The sequence below is a fragment of the Clupea harengus genome, chromosome 22 (assembly GCF_900700415.2).
Source record: "Clupea harengus chromosome 22, Ch_v2.0.2, whole genome shotgun sequence".
NCBI classification, from domain to species: Eukaryota; Metazoa; Chordata; class Actinopteri; order Clupeiformes; family Clupeidae; genus Clupea; species Clupea harengus.
In genome coordinates this window covers 22,657,632-22,675,263 of record NC_045173.1, presented here as the reverse complement: position 1 = coordinate 22,675,263, position 17,632 = coordinate 22,657,632, and the positions used below count along the sequence as shown (strand labels likewise).

The window sequence follows — 17,632 nt, the reverse complement described above, 5'->3', positions numbered from 1 at the left end:
ACTTCAGGTCTGTCCGATGAACTAAAAGGGCATGTCTAAGGACCTGCAGTTGGGCATTATGTATTCTCACACCATAAATGCATGCATATACGCCTTCAAAAGAGAATCCCCTGTGCTGATGTAATTGGCAGATGTGGTGTAGCTGTGTTTTGTATTACACTGCTCTACAGCTGTTTCCACCAAGGGATAAGTCCATGCAGACTGATTCATCAACCATTCACTATACTGCTTGATATTTTTTCAAAGTTGGTGCCTCCCACGGAGTTAGAGAACTGTTATGATCGCTTCAGATTAAAACCCTGCATCCTCCTGACCCTTGGTGAAACTGGCTTTAGATGTCTGGTTTATGGCGTCATGGTCAAGTATCGTAATGACTCTCACCCCCCCGCCCCCTCTGCTGTTTCTGCTCTCTGGTTGTTTGTGCAGCCGGAACCTACTACCCTGCCCAGCCCCAGTACCCCTCCCCGGTGCAGCCCGCGCCTGTCATGATGAGCCCCGCCCAGCAGCCACAGGCCCCTCCTCCTCAACCAGCACCTCCACCACAGCCGGGTCCGCCCAAAAGGGAGCGTAAACAGGTACCGGACACCCAAACCAGTCTAACGGATGCTGTTTTGCTTTAATTTCCTGCATTCATTTGATGAGCGATGGAGTTATATAAATATAACTAAAGGGATGCAAAAGTTAATGGAGAGGATGAAGGAAATAATTCCATTGTAATTTGGTTTCCAATGGATCACTAAGCGTATTATTCCACTAACGTGTGTATTCCTGCCACAGATCCGAATACGGGATCCTAACCAGGGAGGCCGGGATATCACAGAGGAGATCATGTCTGGAGGAAGGACTACCTCTACTCCTACTCCTCCCCAGGTGAGCGCCCTCAGGCCTCCCTCAGCGCAGGCTCAGTTCTCAATCGTCAGCTTGGAGGGAGCCAAAGAGCTTAACCAGTATCAGTATTTGAACCATAATGTCTGAGTTCACTACCAGCTCACTTGTGATACTTATTGATTGACCTCTTGATCATAATTGATTTTTGAATTTGAACATTTCGTTTAAAATGAGCTGTCTGTCAAAAGAATCTGACTGACTTTGATGTGCAGTTGATTTTTCTGTGTTGGTCCCATGTTCATTTAGTACTGTCTCAACATTGTTCTTTTCCCTAATAAAGACTCACACAACTGCATGTAATGGCTGTCGTTCCAGTAAGTTATAAAATCTGTTCTTGATTTCAGTCTGGGCCTGAGATGACGGGCTCTGCACAAACCAACGGAGAAAGCCTGATCGCTAGTGCTGCTACTGTTGTGACAAGAGCGGGTGAGTAGGGCCTTTGCCCTTCAGTCAGCACTCCACAGGACAACTGTGGAGTGAAAACACCTGTTTTCTTTGTATAATCACTGCACTACAGTAGAACATTTCATATGAAGTTACCAAGTGCATGTCTGATAAATCATACATTTTTGTTGACATTCATAATTTCTAGAAGTGTCACCACTGTTATTGATGATGGTGATTACAGCGCGCAGGTTTATACTGACTGCTTGTTTTGTTTTTGATGCCCAGACGAGCAGGACAAGCCAGCTGCCCCCACCCCTCCTCCCCCTGCCAAAACCCCGGAGCCGGCTGTGACCACCGCCACGCCTGCTCCCAAGGTCAAACCTGATGTAGAGGTCAAAGCGGCCCTGCAAGCCGCCGAGTTCCCCATCCCGCCTGGCGAAGATGCCTCTGCTAACCCGCCCCCACCCGCCCCTACCTCTCCCCCGCCTGTGGAAGTGCCTGCCCCGACCCCTGCCTCTGAGGAGGCCAAAGGCAGTACTGTGGATGGACCTGCGCCTCCGTCTTCAGGAGCAGCCCCGGCCCCCCAGAATCAAACCCAGGCCCCTCAGAACCAAGCCCAGGCCCCCACTGCCACAGCCGAGCCTTCTCCTCCAGACACGCAGGACGATAAGCCAGAGGTGGACGAGGAGGAGGAGCAGGAAGTAGAGGAGGAGAAGCAGGAAGAGGTGCCCCCTGCGTCGGCCCCAGAGACCCCTGCGTCGGCCGCGGAGACCCCTGCGTCGGCCCCCGCGTCGGCCCCGGATACCCCCGCGTCGGCCCCGGATACCCCCGCTTCGGCCCCAGAGACCCCCGAGTTGACCCCGGAGACCCCCGAGTTGACCCCAGAGACCCCCGAGTTGACCCCAGAGACCACCGCGTCGGCCACAGAGACCCCTGAGTTGACCCCAGAGACCACCGCGTCGGCCACAGAGACCCCCGCCTCACTCACTGCCACTCCCAGTGAAGAGCCTGCTCCTGCAGCAGCCACCACGGCGGCAGCAGCAGCCAATGGCAGCGAGGAGCCTGCCAAGAAACAGGAAGTCCCAGCCACCCCAGCAGCGGTGGATACGCCTGCCTCTGAACCTGAAGAGGTGTCTCAGGTCGTTGCTCAGCCTGAGGAGCTCCAGCTGCCCAACGGTTTGCCCCAAGACCCTGAGGAGCTGCCCAAGGAGAAGGCTGCCGAGCCGGAGCCCGTCGCCGAGCCCAAGGTCGAACCCAAGGTGGTTGCCCAGGAGCAGGAGGCAGTGGCTGCCATGGAGGCAGTGGCAGTGGAAGCTGAGGTGAAGCCAGAGGAAGCCCCCTCGGCTAAAGCTAGCTGCCCAGTAGAGGAGACTACTATGCAAGGTAGATAATGGTGTGCAGTTACTATATTATGCAATATGATGTGGATGTATTGGGGCTCTCTGCATTTGACAAGCAGAACACATTTAGTGGTGATCTAAGGCTGAAGCACAAGGGGAAATACTGATCAAAGGCTGTGAATTTGATGTGGCATTGGTGTCAGGAGGCTGTTTTCAATTATATTCAAATTATACTTGGTGGGGAGTACTTCATTTGTTACCCAGGTTGCACACAGAAAAACTGAGCTAGACTTTTTACCGGGTCATTGACCGTCTCTCTGTTTCAGCTCCCCTGTCTGTGCCAAAGAAGAAGAAGAAGCTGAAGGACCTGGACAAAAAAGATGGCGGAGACATGTTGGATGCCTTTAAAGAGGTCAGTGTGTGTCTGAATGACCGATCAGTCCTCAAACAGCCACCATTGGATGAAAGGACAATGGTGGTGGTATTGTGAGGTACACTTGCAGAATGTGGTCAGCAAACCTTTTATAACTGATGGTGCTTGTTGACATTGGCACTGAAAAGCACCTGACTACCAATTACCTTTGGAGACCCTGGAATTCCAAGTTGTCACCTTGGCATTGAGGTCTTTAATGTGTAGTGCAGTGTTTCTCAACCACTGGGCCGCCACTTTCTAGTGGGCCGTGAAAATGTTTCAAGTTGAAGCAAATTTTTCACGAAGAACTGATTTTTAGTTGAGAACAATATAAATCAAATTTTTTTTTATAGAAATTCGATGTTTTAAACACAACATTAAATGTATAAATAGGCATAAAAGACAGGATATTTTCATGATCTATCTTGTTCGAAATTTACAGCGTCATCAAGTTGAGGCGCTCAGTTAAGTTAACGTTCTACTCTGTGGCGATATTAGCTGAAAAATGTTCCTCAAGCGAAAGAATGACTGCACTGTCTACCGAAAACTACTAAAATTCAGCGTAAATACAACCCTGATTTATATTAGATTTGGTTTTGTGAATGGAGGTGACGACGTTGAGAGCGCAGTGTGTTGAGTGCGCTTTAACGCTGTCTAATGAGGCGCTCATCTGAAGCGACATTTGGAGACACGACAAACAGCACTTGCTGAAAAGCCGAGTGCTTTGAAGGCAAGTTTCTTGGTAGCTAGACGTGTGGCACTGACCAAGAAGGCCTTTACGATCGCGGAGGAACTGTTGCTGCCATTTGAGGTGGATATGTGCCGCGAGATGATTGGAGAAGATGCTGCGAAAAAAACTCGACAATACCACTTTCAAACGACACCTCCATTCACAAAACCAAATCTAATATAAATCAGTGTTGTATTTACGCTGAAATTTAGTAGATCTGGTTCTGTATGTCCTAGGTCAGTGGTTCCCAAACTTTTTAGTCCCGTACCCCTTCAGACATTTAATCTCCAGCTGCATTTTACTTTAATTCTGTTTTAATCCGTTTCGGCTCATTTTGTTCACCCAGAGGTAGATTGATGGCTTAAAATGAGTGAATAATATGTGCCACAAGTGACCCAAACCTTCTAAGGTTGTTGTTCAGCCATCAACAGAACAGAAGACTAAAAAAACATTATTTGCAGGCGATTGGGAAGATGAGCGAATTCATTTGACAGGCTACGGAGGTCTGTGTTGAATAGGGGGGCGTGGCCGGAGCCAGCACAGACGTGACATTTTCTCAGTGGTTTTGTTTTCTAATTAATGCTTGTTCATCGTTGCGATCGTTGTTGTGTTTATAAGAAAGAAATACAGCCTTGCAGGACAAAATACAGGGGAATTTGGGCGATTTTGATGCACAAAATGATGTTTCCGTCTGAAAGTTGCAATTCTGTTTCAAACGTTACATTCTACGAATTCCGTCCGTTTTCTGTTATCGCGGAAATTTTCTCCCCGCGTACCCCCTGAACCACTTCGCGTACCCCTGGGGGTACGCGTACCCCAGTTTGGGAACCGATGTCCTAGGTCATCTCCGAAATGCCGGATTTCGGAGATGACCTAGGACATACAGAACCAGATCCTGGAAAGGATGAAAGGTAGCCCGTTCTTTTCAATACAGTTAGACGAGTCAACAGACTTCAGTAATGCTGCATTACTGTTGGTTTTTGTGCGTTATCGTTTGAGCGGCACAGGACATGCTTTTCTGTGGAGAGCTACCCACTCGAACCACTGCCAAGGAATGCTTGGTGCTATTTACACTACCGTTCAAAAGCTTGGGGTCACCCAGACAATTTCGTGTTTTCCAAACTCACACTTTTATGTATCAAATGAGTTGCAAAATGAATAGACAATATAGTCAATACATTGACAAGGTTAGAAATAATGATTTTTATTTGAAATATTAATTTTGTTCTTCAAACTTTGCTTTCGTCAAAGAATGCTCCATTTGCAGCAATTACAGCATTGCAGACCTTTGGCATTCTAGCTGTTAATTTGTTGAGGTAATCTGTAGAAAGTTGGATTGGCTTGATGGGCACTTCTTGCGTACCATACGGTCAAGCTGCTCCCACAACAGCTCAATGGGGTTGAGATCTGGTGACTGCGCTGGCCACTCCATTACAGACAGCATACCAGCTGCCTGCTTCTTCCCTAAATAGTTCTTGTATAATTTGGAGGTGTGCTTTGGGTCATTGGCCTGTTGTAGGAGGAAATTGGCTCCAATCAAGCGCTGTCCACGGCGTCCGCGTTGCAAAATTCATTTCTAAGAACAAGAATAGACTGGCGAGTTTCACATGAAAGTTCTCTTTTTTTTTTTTTTTTTGGGCCATTTTGAGCGTATAATCGAACCCACAAATGTGATGCTCCAGATACTCAACTAGCTCAAAGGAAGGCCAGTTTTATAGCTTCTCTCACCAGCAAAACAGTTTTCAGCTGTGCTAACATAATTGCAGAAGGGTTTTCTAATCATCCATTAGTCTTCTAAGGCGATTAGCAAACACAATGTACCATTAGAACACTGGAGTGATAGTTGCTGAAAATGGGCCTCTATACACCTATGTAGATATTTGATTAAAAACCAGACGTTTCCACTTAGAATAGTCATTTACCACATTAACAATGTATAGAGTGTATTTCTGATTAATGTTATCTTCATTGAAAAAAAAGTGCTTTTCTTAGAAATTTCCTTATTTTTCAAAGTGACCCCAAACTTTTGAACGGTAGTGTATGTTGATTTAAATCATTATTTGGACCTATTCAAACCCATTTTGTTTACATGTCTGTAGCAACACATATTTTAATTGGGCCTAGCTGAGTGGTCTTGTTTGCATGTTTAATCACTTGTGTTGAGTGCAAGCTATGTTTCGGGTCTGTTCTGGTTTTATTAACTTGCTTGTTTGCTGTGCACAAATAGGCCCAGGCCTACTGCAAATAAATTCCTTTTGGATAATAAACCCCTTTTGACTGAAAATGCTCTGTGGGGGTTATGTTGTTTTTCTGGTGCACAATGCAATTTTGATTGAGTGCAATATCTAGAGTTGAGATTTTCTTGTATTAATTTCTAGGCTCCCACCTGTAGCAGGTGCTGATGTTGCTCTTTGTGACCCATAACAATCGCTTATTAATTAGAATGGAATATAGATTTGCTAAAATAAGCAGGGTGTCTGTCTGGTCCCTGTTACAAATACGAATAGGTGGGCCTTGGAGTAGAAAAGGTTGAGAACCCCTGGTGTAGTGTGTTCTAAGGGTGTATTCTGACCTGACTGTTTGTCCTTTTTCCTCCACAGCCTGAGGTGGAGCCTGAGCCAGTGGTCACTCAGCCGGAGCCTGTTAAGCCACGCCCCGCCACGCCCCCTGCCACTCCTGCAGAGGACCCTGAGCAGACGTGGGAGGAGAAGGAGGACAAGCTGGACGCTGAGAACATAGAACCCAAGACTGTTGAGCAGAAGTACCAGTACAAAGAAGGTAGGTTTTGGGGGTTTGAGCCATCTCACTGTCGCTGCAGGGCCACAGTATCACATTGCCATTCCACCTGTTGTGTCATGGATTTTACTACAAACTATGAGTTTTCTGCAAGAATCCTTTCAATTAGGAGGTTTCTTAATTTTTGTTTAATTTCTGTATGTAACTTTGTGGGAAGAGTTAAAGGAAGATGAAGACCATCTTACGAATTCCTCAGGGTTTGTCCCCCCCGCCCCCCCCCCATCTCATCATATCTGCCTTGTGTTCCCCTCCAGACAAGTGGAAGCCCATTAACCCTGAGGAGAAGAAGCGCTATGACCGGGAGTTTCTGCTGGGCTTCCAGTTCAGCAATGCCAGCATGAACAAGCCAGAGGGGCTGCCACAAATCAGCGATGTGGTGCTGGACAAGGTAAGCCTTCACTCTGTGGTGCTACCATTGCCTGCATGTAGCTGAGCTGTATGTGTAGGAGGAGTGGCTTCCTCTTCCTCTTCCATCCCTTCTGTTTTTGTTTTGTTCTTTTTAGTTTTGTTTGTTTACCTTTTCTGGAATGTTTTGTAAGTTTGTCATTTTCGTTCTGATTTTGTGAACGGTGCTGTACTTTCAGGCCAACAACACACCATTGCGCCCCATTGACCCGAGTCGAATGATGAACCAAGGTGGTCCAGACTTCACCCCCTCCTTCGCCAACCTAGGCAGACCGTCCTCTAGTGGCCGCGGCCCCGTAAGTGCATGCCTCTCCTCATGAAGCACAGCAGGCAGGCTGTCACTTGGAATTACTTCCACATACAATCTTAAAGTTATGTGAAGTTGTATCAACCCCCCCCCCTCCCCCCTCTAATATCTTCAGCTCACTTCTCTGATTTTCCCACCCTTCCTTCTTCCCACCTCAGCCGCCTGGGCCACGGCGCTCGCAGCAGGGCCAGCGCAAGGAGCCGCGCAAGATCATCTTGGCCAGCGTGTCGCTGAACGACAACGTGCAGCTCAACAAGGCAGAGAAGGCCTGGAAGCCGACTGTGAAGAAGGCTGTGCGTGGCGGCGGCAGTGGCGGCAGCGAGAAGGAAGAGGATGACTCGGAGGCGGGCAAGACTGCAGAGCTGTTCCGTCGCGTGCGCAGCGTGCTCAACAAGCTGACGCCACAGATGTTCCAGCAGCTGATGAAGCAGGTGACCGAGCTCACCATCGACACGGAGGAGCGCCTCAAGGGCGTCATCGACCTCATCTTCGAGAAAGCCATCTCCGAGCCCAACTTCAGCGTGGCCTACGCCAACATGTGTCGCTGCCTTATGGGGGTGAGTGTGTTTGTGTGTGTGTGAAACAATGTGCTGTTCTCCGGCGAATTCGTCGGATGCCCACGCCTGGTTCAAGTTAGCTTGTTCAGGAATAACAGACTTGTAGAAGACGGCTTAGCGAAAGAATGTGTTTATTCAGCCACTAGCCACGGTCACCGCGACACAACACATGCATGCACTAGGCACGTCTGCTGCTCACGGGTTGGTCTTCTTCCTTCTTTTTCAACATTACAGAAATGTACAAGCATTTATAGTGTGGAAATAACAAGAGGTGTAAAGGGGAGGGGATGGGTGTGTCTGGAGGTCAGAGGGGAAAGTCTAGCTTGACTGGGGCTGTAGCCAGGAATGGCCATATAGATGCTAATGCCTTGTGGCCTACACCATCTTGTGGTGGTTGTAGACAAAAGCCAAATAATGTCTCTGGGTCCAAGACACACAAAATGCCAGGAGCCACCTCGATGGCTCTAGCTTGATGCTATGCAAACTACATTTACATTTAGTCATTTAGCAGATGCTTTTTATCCAAAGCGACTTACAAGGATTTATACCGTAATTTCCGGACTATTGAGCGCACCTGAATATAAGCCTCACCCACTGAATTTTTAAAAAATAATTATTTTTAACATAAATAAGCCGCACATGTCTATAAGCCGCAGGTGCCTACCGGGACATTGAAACAAATGAACTTTACACAGGCTAAAATTAATATCAAAAGTAATATAATAGTGATGCATATTATTAGTTTTGCCAGTTACGAAAAGTGCACTGTTGCTTTGAGAGCACAGTTGCAAGAGTCAATCAGAAGCTAGAACGTTAGATTGAAGACAGCGAGATAGAAGAAAGACGCTAGTTTGAAACCAGTGAGCTAAAGAACTTGAAAAGACTGGATTTGTATTGCTTGAGTTGTGTTCTGTCTACGCCGGTAGACTGTGGTTATTTTGACATTAGTTAAGTTATTGAGAGATACTGAGAAATCGCGTGGAGCTAAGCATCCATGCGGCTGCATCCATGCTAGCATCCTAGCTCCACAAACCCACCGTAAACACAAAGCCACCGTATACAGTCACAGGTATCATAATCCATAAATTAGCCGCGTCATTGTTTAAGCCACGAGGTTCAAAGCGTGGGGAAAAAGTAGCGGCTTATAGTCCGGAAATTACGGTACACATTTTACATTTTTTACACTGATGGCACACTGCACGTCAGGAGCAATTAGGGGTTCAGTGTCTTGCTCAAGGACGCTTCGACAGGGAATCTAACTTGTGGGGGTTTGTTGAGATGAAATCATATTATGTGAAGTTATAAAAACACCTAAATCTAACGTGTGTGTGTCTCCATGCTCCTGTACCCAACTGCTAGGCCTAAATTAAAATCTACTGTGTGTGTGTGTGTGTGGGTGGGTATGTGTGTATGTAGTGACTGAGTGATTTCTCTCATCACATGCTGCCCCCACCCCTATGTTCCTCTCACGTGTCTGGGCCACTGATCTGATAGTGATGGCTTTGAGGAACTGAGGAATGTGTCTGTCTGTCTGTTTTTGTCCCATCAGCACTGTAGGTTCATAGTAATTCACACTTTCTTTTCTTTTCCCTCCACTTCCTCCCTCAGCTTAAAGTCCCCACATCAGATAAGCCGGGAGTCACTGTGAATTTCCGCAAGCTGCTGCTCAACCGCTGTCAGAAGGAATTTGAGAAAGACAAGGACGATGACGAGATCTTTGAGCAGAAACAGAAGGAGATGGATGCTGCCCCAGAGGTAATGGTTATCTCTTTCCGACTGTTACATTCCATCCACACACACACACACACACACACACACACACACACACACACACACACACAGTCAGAGCAGTATAATGAAAGCTGTCCCCTTCCTCTCATCAGGGGGTGGAGCGCCAGCGTCTGAATGATGAGCTGTTGTTGGCCAAGGACCAGGCCCGCCGGCGGTCACTGGGCAACATCAAGTTCATCGGCGAGCTCTTTAAGCTGAAGATGCTGACCGAGCCCATCATGCATGACTGCATCGTCAAGCTGCTCAAGAACCACGACGAGGAGAGTCTGGAGTGCCTGTGCCGCCTGTTCTCCACCATCGGCAAGGACCTGGACTTCGAGAAGGCCAAGGTGGGAAAACTTGCCCTTTCAGAATCTGTGCTCAACAAATACGGTTATCTAGTGGACCCTATATGACCTCGAATAGATAAATATTTGTTATAGTATTTGCCAAAGGGGGAGGCTGCTAAGCTCCACTGAATTGTCTTTGTGAATTCCCTCAGGAGTATCGGTAGCCTTGTGTTATCAGTTGGTCGACTCTCTTGACCAAAGCAGCCTTTTGTTCCAGTTTTGTGTACCATTACAACATGTGTCAGGGACATTTTGGGTAAAGCCTTTTGTAGATCAGTTATGGAATCCTAATTTTGTAGAGCATTTATGACCTCCATTTTGTGCCACATGTCTGGGCCACTGATTCACGCTGATGGGATTGGGGAGCTTCGGTCTGTTCATGATGGCAATTTTGTGTGATGACCACTACTACCAGTAGCCTATCAGTTCTGACTGACTCCTTCTCTATGTGCCCACAGCCCAGAATGGACCAGTACTTCAACCAGATGGAGAAGATCATTAAGGACAAGAAGACCTCATCCCGAATTCGCTTTATGCTCCAGGACGTTCTGGACCTGAGAAGGGTAAGGAGCATTTTACGCTCCCTCTTTCTGTCCTTATCAGTCACTGCTCTCCATCATGCTTTTTCTTTTATCGCTTCATCATTTCGTGCGGTCTCTTTCTCTGTCTTTTTCGCTTCCTGTTCCGATCACCTCCAAGAATCTGTTCTAGTCTTCAGCCCCCCTGTAATGACCTCTTTACCCCTCCTCTTCTAGAGCGGTTGGGTGCCCAGGAGAGGGGAACAGGGCCCCAAGACCATCGACCAGATCCACAAGGACGCGGAGGCGGAGGAGCATCGGGAGCAGATCAAGGTTCAGCAGCTCATGTCTGGGAAGGTCATGGGGGGCCGTAGTGGTAGTAGTGGTGGCGGCGGCGGCGGTGGTGGTGGCGGCGGCGGCCGCGGGGGGGGCCACCCCTCCGGGGGCGGTCGCAACAGCCAGCCTCAGGACGAGGGCTGGAACACCGTGCCCATCTCCAAGAACCGGCCTATCGACACAAGCCGCCTCAGCAAGATCACCAAGGTCAGTACCTACTGCTGCTCTGGATTGGCAAAGGACGTCTTTGCGGAACAGAAGAAAAATATGGTTTACAGTTAGGTCGCCACTGAACAACCTGCCCATTTGACTGCACCTTGACCTGTGGTTCGTTTTTTTTTTATTTCTGTAGCCTGGTGCTTTGGACTTCAACAACCAGCTGCTCGCTCCTGGAGGGAAGGGCACCTGGGGCAGCTGGGGGAAGGGCAGCAGTGGGGGCACGACTGGGGCCAAACCCAGTCCAGAACAGGGTAAGCAGACCTGCACACTAAGATGATTCAGAAGCTTAGATTTGCCACTGTATTTCAGTAATGAACAAGGGCAAATTAATGAAATGACAACTAGCATGTCAGTCAGTGAGGTGGATGGCTGTACTGATATCAGGTATACTAGGTAACATTGTGTTATTGAGGTCAGGGTGTAAGCCTCTCAGTCTTTTAATTGGGGCAAAATGGTATTATATCTGCGCGCAATTTGATTTGTTATAATATGTGTAATGTATGTAAAATTCCTTTCTGTAGTTACCTATTGTAACAATGTAGCATGTTTAAACTTACATTTGACCTCTCTCTTGATGGTCATCTATGAGCGATTTAAGGGGTAAATAAAAATGTGAAAGATGAATACTCTCTCGTCTCAGAACCTGGTCGGCCTGCCACCAGCACAGTCAACCGATTCTCAGCGCTTCAGCAGTCTGGGCCTGCCGCCGCCTCCTCCTCAGCCTCCTCTCTGGATGTCGACAGACGAGTTCCACAAAGGTGAGTCCTCCGGCACATTTATGGCCGTGTCCAGTACTTGTGTTTTATAACATATTTTTGTCATATTTTGTTTTGTAATGTCCTTAGTAGGATTCAATGTTGATGAACTGTATTTTCATCCACAGAAACAGCTCCAGCAGGGAGCGTAGTGAGCCCAATCGCGACCGGGATAGGGAGCGATTCGACCGGTTTGAGCGCCGCGAAGGCCGCGAGGATAGGTCCCAAGACCGCCAGCGGGCAGTCATCTCCAAGCGTAGTTTTAGCCGGGAGAACGAGGAGCGGAGCCGGGGAGGCGACCACCGTGGTCCCGCAGATGCTGTGCGCCGCGTAGCCAGCATGACAGACGACCGGGACCGGGGAAGCCGCGACCGGGGAAGCAGGGACCGGGGCAGCAGAGACCGGGGCAGCATGGATCGAGGCAGCAGAGACCGAGGCAGCCACAACAGGGACAGGAGCAAAGACAGTGGTGAGGAGTGCTCAGTCACACTGGTCATATACAGATGTATGTCATGGGATTGCACTTTAGGAAGTCGACAGCAATATTAGTCTAGAAGTAAACATCTCATACTGAGAAAAAATGTTTAGCTGTACAATACTGCAAGAAGGTATACCCAGTATTTCAGCACTTAAGACTTTTGCTCAGTTTAGTTCTATACAAGTAGAGAATATATTTTAATGTAATACCCCTCTTACAGTGAAGAGGGAGGCTGCTCCCACACCCCCTCCCAGCAAACCAGCCATGAGTGAGGACGAGTTGGACAAGAAGTCCAAGGCCATCATTGAGGAATACCTGCACATCAACGATGTGAAGGTCAGAACCCTCTCTCTTTCAAACACTAAAAAACACACACACACATACCCGAACCCAACAGTTAGCAAGCTACGCAGTGAAGGCCCTACAAGGCGTTCTGCTGCTAAATCACTGATTTGGCAACACACTGTAAAAGAGGAAATATTGGATATTACTTCACTTACACCTCCCACCTATAAGTTCTAGACGCAGTTTACAGTGTGGTAAGTTAAATAGAAAGTTTGTCAGACTTTCTTAGTAAAACCAAGTCCTTTTAAACATCCTTGACTCACCCACACGCTCACCCACCTTACTCCACTGATTACCGTAATTTCCGGACTATTGAGCGCACCTGAATATAAGCCTCACGCACTGAATTTTTTAAAAATAATTATTTTTAACATAAATAAGCCGCACATGTCTATAAGCCGCAGGTGCCAACCGCAACATTGAAACAAATTAACTTTACACAGGCTAAAATGAATATCAAAACTAATACAATAGTTAGTTTTGCCAGTTAGATAAGTGCACTGTTGCTTTAAGAGCACACAGTCGCAAGAGTCAATCAGAAGCTAGAACGTTAGATTGAAGACAGACGCTAGTTTGAAACCAGTGAGCTAAAGAACTTGAAGACTGGATTTGTATTGTTGTAAACTTTTATTTTATTTTCTAAAGTGTTTTGAGTTGTGTTCTGTCTACGCTGGTAGACTGTGGTTATTTTGACATTAGTTAAGTTATTGAGAGATACTGAGAAATCGCGTGGAGCTAAGCATCCATGCGGCTGCATCCATGCTAGCATCCTAGCTCCACAAAGCCACCGTATACAGTCACAGGTATCATAATCCATAAATTAGCCACATCGTTGTTTAAGCCGCGAGGTTCAAAGCGTGGGAAAAAAGTAGCGGCTTATAGTCCGGAAAATACGGTACCTCCTTTTAGTGCCTCGTGTCTCGGCCACTGATTCACACTGATGGGATTGAGGACCTGAGGAGCTTTTAATCATTCATTCGTCATTCATGTCGAACGATTTGGTTTCAATTATCAATCAATCTACATTCACCTCAGACACAGCAAGCCAAACATGTATGCGCCACAACTGCTAACTCTCTGTCTGTCTGTCTGTCTGTCTGTCTGTCTGTCTGTCTGTCTGTGTGTCTGTGTGTCTGTGTGTGTGTGTGTGTGTGTGTGGTGTGTAGGAGGCAGTGCAGTGTGTGCAGGAGCTGAACAGCGCATCGCTGCTCTTCGTGTTCGTGCGGAACAGCGTGGAGTCCACTCTGGAGCGCAGCACCATTGCCAGGGAGCGCATGGGCCTGCTGCTACAGCATCTCATCAGTGCTGGGACGATCACCCCGGACCAGTACTACAAAGGGTCAGTCCACAACTGCTTGAGGGAGCAGCTTTTTTTTAGGGCTAATGCTGGTGTTCGGGGGTTCCCTTTTCAGCTGATTATAGGGAAATCAGAACAGTCAGTCAAAGAAGAAATACAAATGAATTCTAAATGTTTGTAATGAATGCTTATTTTAGCTGGCTTTTGTACATGTCCGTCACAAGCTCTAAGGTGGTGTGGAGAAATAATACTGTTCTGACTCGTTCTCTGCCCCACAGGATGCAGGAGATTCTGGAGATGGCTGACGACATGGCCATAGACATTCCCCACATCTGGCTGTACCTGGGTGAGCTCATTACCCCCATGCTGCAAGAGGGAGGTATCCCCATGGGCCAGCTCTTCAGGTGAGTTGACAGAGACGTCTTCAAAAGTATCGCCGCAGGAAGATGCAGCCCAAAAACCTCAGAAGCCCTCTGGTGGTCGCCTGTGCCTCAACCTAGTTCTGACACGGCACAGGTCATGGCTCCAGTTTTCCCCTAACCACATGCGTCTAAAAAGTGTACATGCACTGTACTGTAGGTGAGATTGGATACGTTTTTGCTGAAAGCATGTGTAAATGACTGAGCTGAGCTGCTTTGTGCCATCAGGGAGGTGTCCAAGCCTTTGCTGCCAATGGGGAAAGCTGCCGTCTTCCTGGTCCAGATCCTCAACTTGCTCTGCAAAGGATTAGTATGTCGCTTTCTGAGCAATTCCTTTTGACTTTCCTTTAATAAAGTTTTTAATTTATATACCTCGGGTCTTTCATATTTTAATGTGTGTGTGATGGCTTCCTCTTTAATGTGTGTGATGTCTTTCTCTTCAGAGCCATAAAAAAGCTGGAGGCCTTTGGAAGGAGGCGGGTCTAAATTGGAAGGATTTCTTACCTGAGGATGAGGACGTGAACAAGTTTGTGACTGAACAGGTAAGGTGTGGCTGCTGTGCGTTGTGGTACAAACAGGGTTTCTGCTTTGTGATATGTCCGTGATGGCCACAGGATCTCATTTAACAAAATGAAATACTTAATCAACAGAATGTTAAAACATAAAAAGGAAAAAAAAAAAGAAAACCAAGAAACAGCATTTCACTCCACCTTGTCTTGCGAGCTGCATCAGTCGTTCTTTTTGCCGACCAAAAACAACCAAACTGACCTGCTCCCCCCCTGCTTTAGTCACTCAGTGTTTCCCTTCCCCTGTGCAGAAGGTGGAGTTCACCCTGGGAGAGGAGTCTGAGAAGCCAAGCAAGAAGGAGCTGTCAGGGGAGGAGATCGGCAAACAGCTGGATAGACTCATCAAGGAAAAGGCCAACAACCAGAGGATCTACGACTGGGTGGAGGTGAGGGTTCACTACTCTAAACAGACAACAACAGACTGGCCTGAACAGTGGGTATGGCACAGCATGTAGGACCTCAACATTAAGATCTGAACACCTTATCAAACGGGCATCTTACTTTGTTTGCCTGGTCTCAACATTTTTGTTGCAGCTTCCTCTTTTGAGATCTTGAACTTATCAGGTTTCTGGCACCTATTGTCATTAGTGAACCTGTGGGTTTGGTCGTCCTGATATTGGAAATAATGGCTGTGTTTGCACACGATACCCTACGTTTGTTGTGCCTTGTTTGAGCTACTGAAGCATGAGGTGGTTTTTGGAACCTGGTTGTGGAACATGCTTGAATCACATTTTCTTTGTACATGTTGTATTCCGTAAACAAATTATTCTGATTACGACTCTTATAAAGTCGTTATAAAACTTGACATTAGACCTCCCCCCATAACTTCCTTTATTGAATGTTCCTTTCTTCATGTAACATTTCATAATCCAAACTGCCTTTTTCTTTTTCTTCAGGCCAACCTGGACGAACAGCAGGTTAGCGCTAATCAGTTTGTGCGAGCTCTGATGACCTCTGTCTGTCAAGCAGCCGTTATCTGTGAGTAGAGCTCCCTCGGAACAACTTTATATTCACAGCTGTCAAATTCAGAGAGACATTAATTGTGTTGCTACTATAGTTTAGCTTCCTGCAAAATACTATTGACCTCACTTATTCACTCATATTTAAAGATTTCATAACATTTTGGTGAGAAATGTCTTGGAATTAAATCTCAATGTTTAGGAACAGCTGTTTGCAGTGCAAAACAACCACAATTGTTCCAATTCCATGTAACCCAATGCCTTTTAATGAAAGCAAAGTGGCCTTGAGACTGGTACGGTCAGTTGTAGATTAATTAATGGCTCATATTTCAGTTCTCAAATGGATCTAGTCCAGACTGCTCTGCTGCCAAGCAGTTTTGTGACAGAAATGTGTGTGGAATTTTTGGCAATATTTAGGGTTTTCAGCAATTCTTAAATAACCCTTAATGCTTAAAATGCAGGTCCTATGCCAAATACATGACATAATGACCATAATGTTTAATAGAGTAAAACAGCTTACTTCAACAACATAACTCTCTGAATGTGAACTTGAATTTAGATCTATGTAATTTTTGTAAATGTATTTTTAGTGCAATTTGTAACATACAACTGATTTAACAGTATCTGATCTAGCCTGCTCTTTATGTTTTTGGCTTCTTCCATGCAGTTATTTAGTTTTCCTCTTGTACAAGCAAGGACCCACCCCCACCCTTCCATTACACTAATGCTGTTATGTTTCGCTCTCTTCCTTCCAGTCGAGAATCCCTACAAGGTGGATGTGGAACAGATTACCCAGAGGGCCAAGCTGCTGCAGAGGTACCTGTCTGATGAGAAGAAGGAGCTGCAGGCCCTCTATGCCCTCCAGGCCCTAATGGTGCACATGGAACAGCCAGCCAGTAAGTGACTATCTCTGCTCTGATCTACAGCAACACCGTTCGACTTTTGTTCTGCCAGCATAGGCAAGTCACTTAGTCTTTCTATGTATATGAATGCCAAAAAGAGACATGATATGTGCTCAAGACCAAGTCATGGGTTATTCCTTTGGTCTAGTATCCCATTTCCTTTAGGTCATGCCTCAATGCCGAGTTGATTATTCAAGCATTTTGTAAACATCTCCATGGTTGATGTTGGTAGGTCATGAAAGTTCATAACTGAGCTGAAGTAGATTTGAATAATTTTCACATTTTTTTTTCTCATTTTCCCTGACTTGTTCCCTCCCTTTAGATTTGCTTCGCATGTTTTTCGACACACTGTATGACGAAGACGTGATTAAAGAGGAGGCCTTCTACAAGTGGGAGTCCAGCAAGGACCCGGCTGAGCAGCAGGGGAAGGGCGTGGCCCTCAAGTCCGTCACTGCTTTCTTCACCTGGCTGCGGGAGGCAGAGGACGAGTCGGATAACAGCTAGGCCTCACAGGCCTCTGCTGCTGCACAGGAGGAGCAGTGCAAGCAAGACTGCTTATGGGAGAGAGGAGGATTTTGTCACTAAACGAACATGATGCTTGTCGAGCTGCCATTCCCTGTCGTTTAAAGGATGCTCTCGAACATGGCAACAAACTACAATCATTTCTCATTTCCTCTCTTTCTCTGTCTCCTGTCCTTTGTGGGAAATATCCACCAAATGAAAATAAAAAAGTGGAAAAAATAAAACGAAAAAAATGATTCTGCAGGAATGCTTAAACGCGTTACGTCATCACACCATCACTTACAGCATTTTAAGGAGAGGAAAAAAAACAAACCTACAAACATTGAGATTCCTGAAATGATACAAACCAACGCTGCTCTTATGTTAATAGAAAT

The 17,632-nt window shown here is 46.7% G+C and overlaps 1 protein-coding gene and 3 non-coding genes across 8 annotated transcripts in view; all 4 read left to right on the top strand.

Annotated features, from left to right (window-relative positions):
* eif4g1a (eukaryotic translation initiation factor 4 gamma, 1a) overlaps positions 1-17,491 on the top strand; it is a 28,143-nt gene extending 10,652 nt beyond the window's left edge. For all 5 annotated transcript variants that reach the window (XM_031559284.2, XM_031559283.2, XM_031559287.2 and 2 more), the window contains 26 exons: positions 427-575; positions 778-870; positions 1,233-1,314; positions 1,561-2,030; positions 2,148-2,658; positions 2,942-3,027; positions 6,358-6,535; positions 6,808-6,941; positions 7,138-7,254; positions 7,424-7,822; positions 9,431-9,577; positions 9,706-9,942; positions 10,401-10,505; positions 10,698-11,003; positions 11,149-11,266; positions 11,656-11,773; positions 11,899-12,239; positions 12,469-12,584; positions 13,760-13,932; positions 14,169-14,294; positions 14,538-14,619; positions 14,753-14,851; positions 15,127-15,261; positions 15,772-15,853; positions 16,590-16,730; positions 17,059-17,491. In XM_031559284.2, the coding sequence (XP_031415144.1) occupies positions 427-575; positions 778-870; positions 1,233-1,314; positions 1,561-2,030; positions 2,148-2,658; positions 2,942-3,027; positions 6,358-6,535; positions 6,808-6,941; positions 7,138-7,254; positions 7,424-7,822; positions 9,431-9,577; positions 9,706-9,942; positions 10,401-10,505; positions 10,698-11,003; positions 11,149-11,266; positions 11,656-11,773; positions 11,899-12,239; positions 12,469-12,584; positions 13,760-13,932; positions 14,169-14,294; positions 14,538-14,619; positions 14,753-14,851; positions 15,127-15,261; positions 15,772-15,853; positions 16,590-16,730; positions 17,059-17,240 (4,727 nt within the window). In that variant the 3' untranslated portion in view covers positions 17,241-17,491. The remainder of the gene's footprint in view (positions 1-426; positions 576-777; positions 871-1,232; positions 1,315-1,560; positions 2,031-2,147; positions 2,659-2,941; positions 3,028-6,357; positions 6,536-6,807; positions 6,942-7,137; positions 7,255-7,423; positions 7,823-9,430; positions 9,578-9,705; positions 9,943-10,400; positions 10,506-10,697; positions 11,004-11,148; positions 11,267-11,655; positions 11,774-11,898; positions 12,240-12,468; positions 12,585-13,759; positions 13,933-14,168; positions 14,295-14,537; positions 14,620-14,752; positions 14,852-15,126; positions 15,262-15,771; positions 15,854-16,589; positions 16,731-17,058) is intronic.
* Positions 9,283-9,340, top strand: LOC116218534. The gene has a single exon (XR_004162924.1). It is a non-coding gene; the product is annotated as a small nucleolar RNA SNORD66 (small nucleolar RNA).
* Positions 10,241-10,316, top strand: LOC116218533. Its single transcript, XR_004162923.1, has one exon. It is a non-coding gene; the product is annotated as a small nucleolar RNA SNORD66 (small nucleolar RNA).
* LOC116218532 lies at positions 13,493-13,555 on the top strand. Its single transcript, XR_004162922.1, has one exon. It is a non-coding gene; the product is annotated as a small nucleolar RNA SNORD66 (small nucleolar RNA).
* Positions 17,492-17,632: the final 141 nt, after the last annotated feature.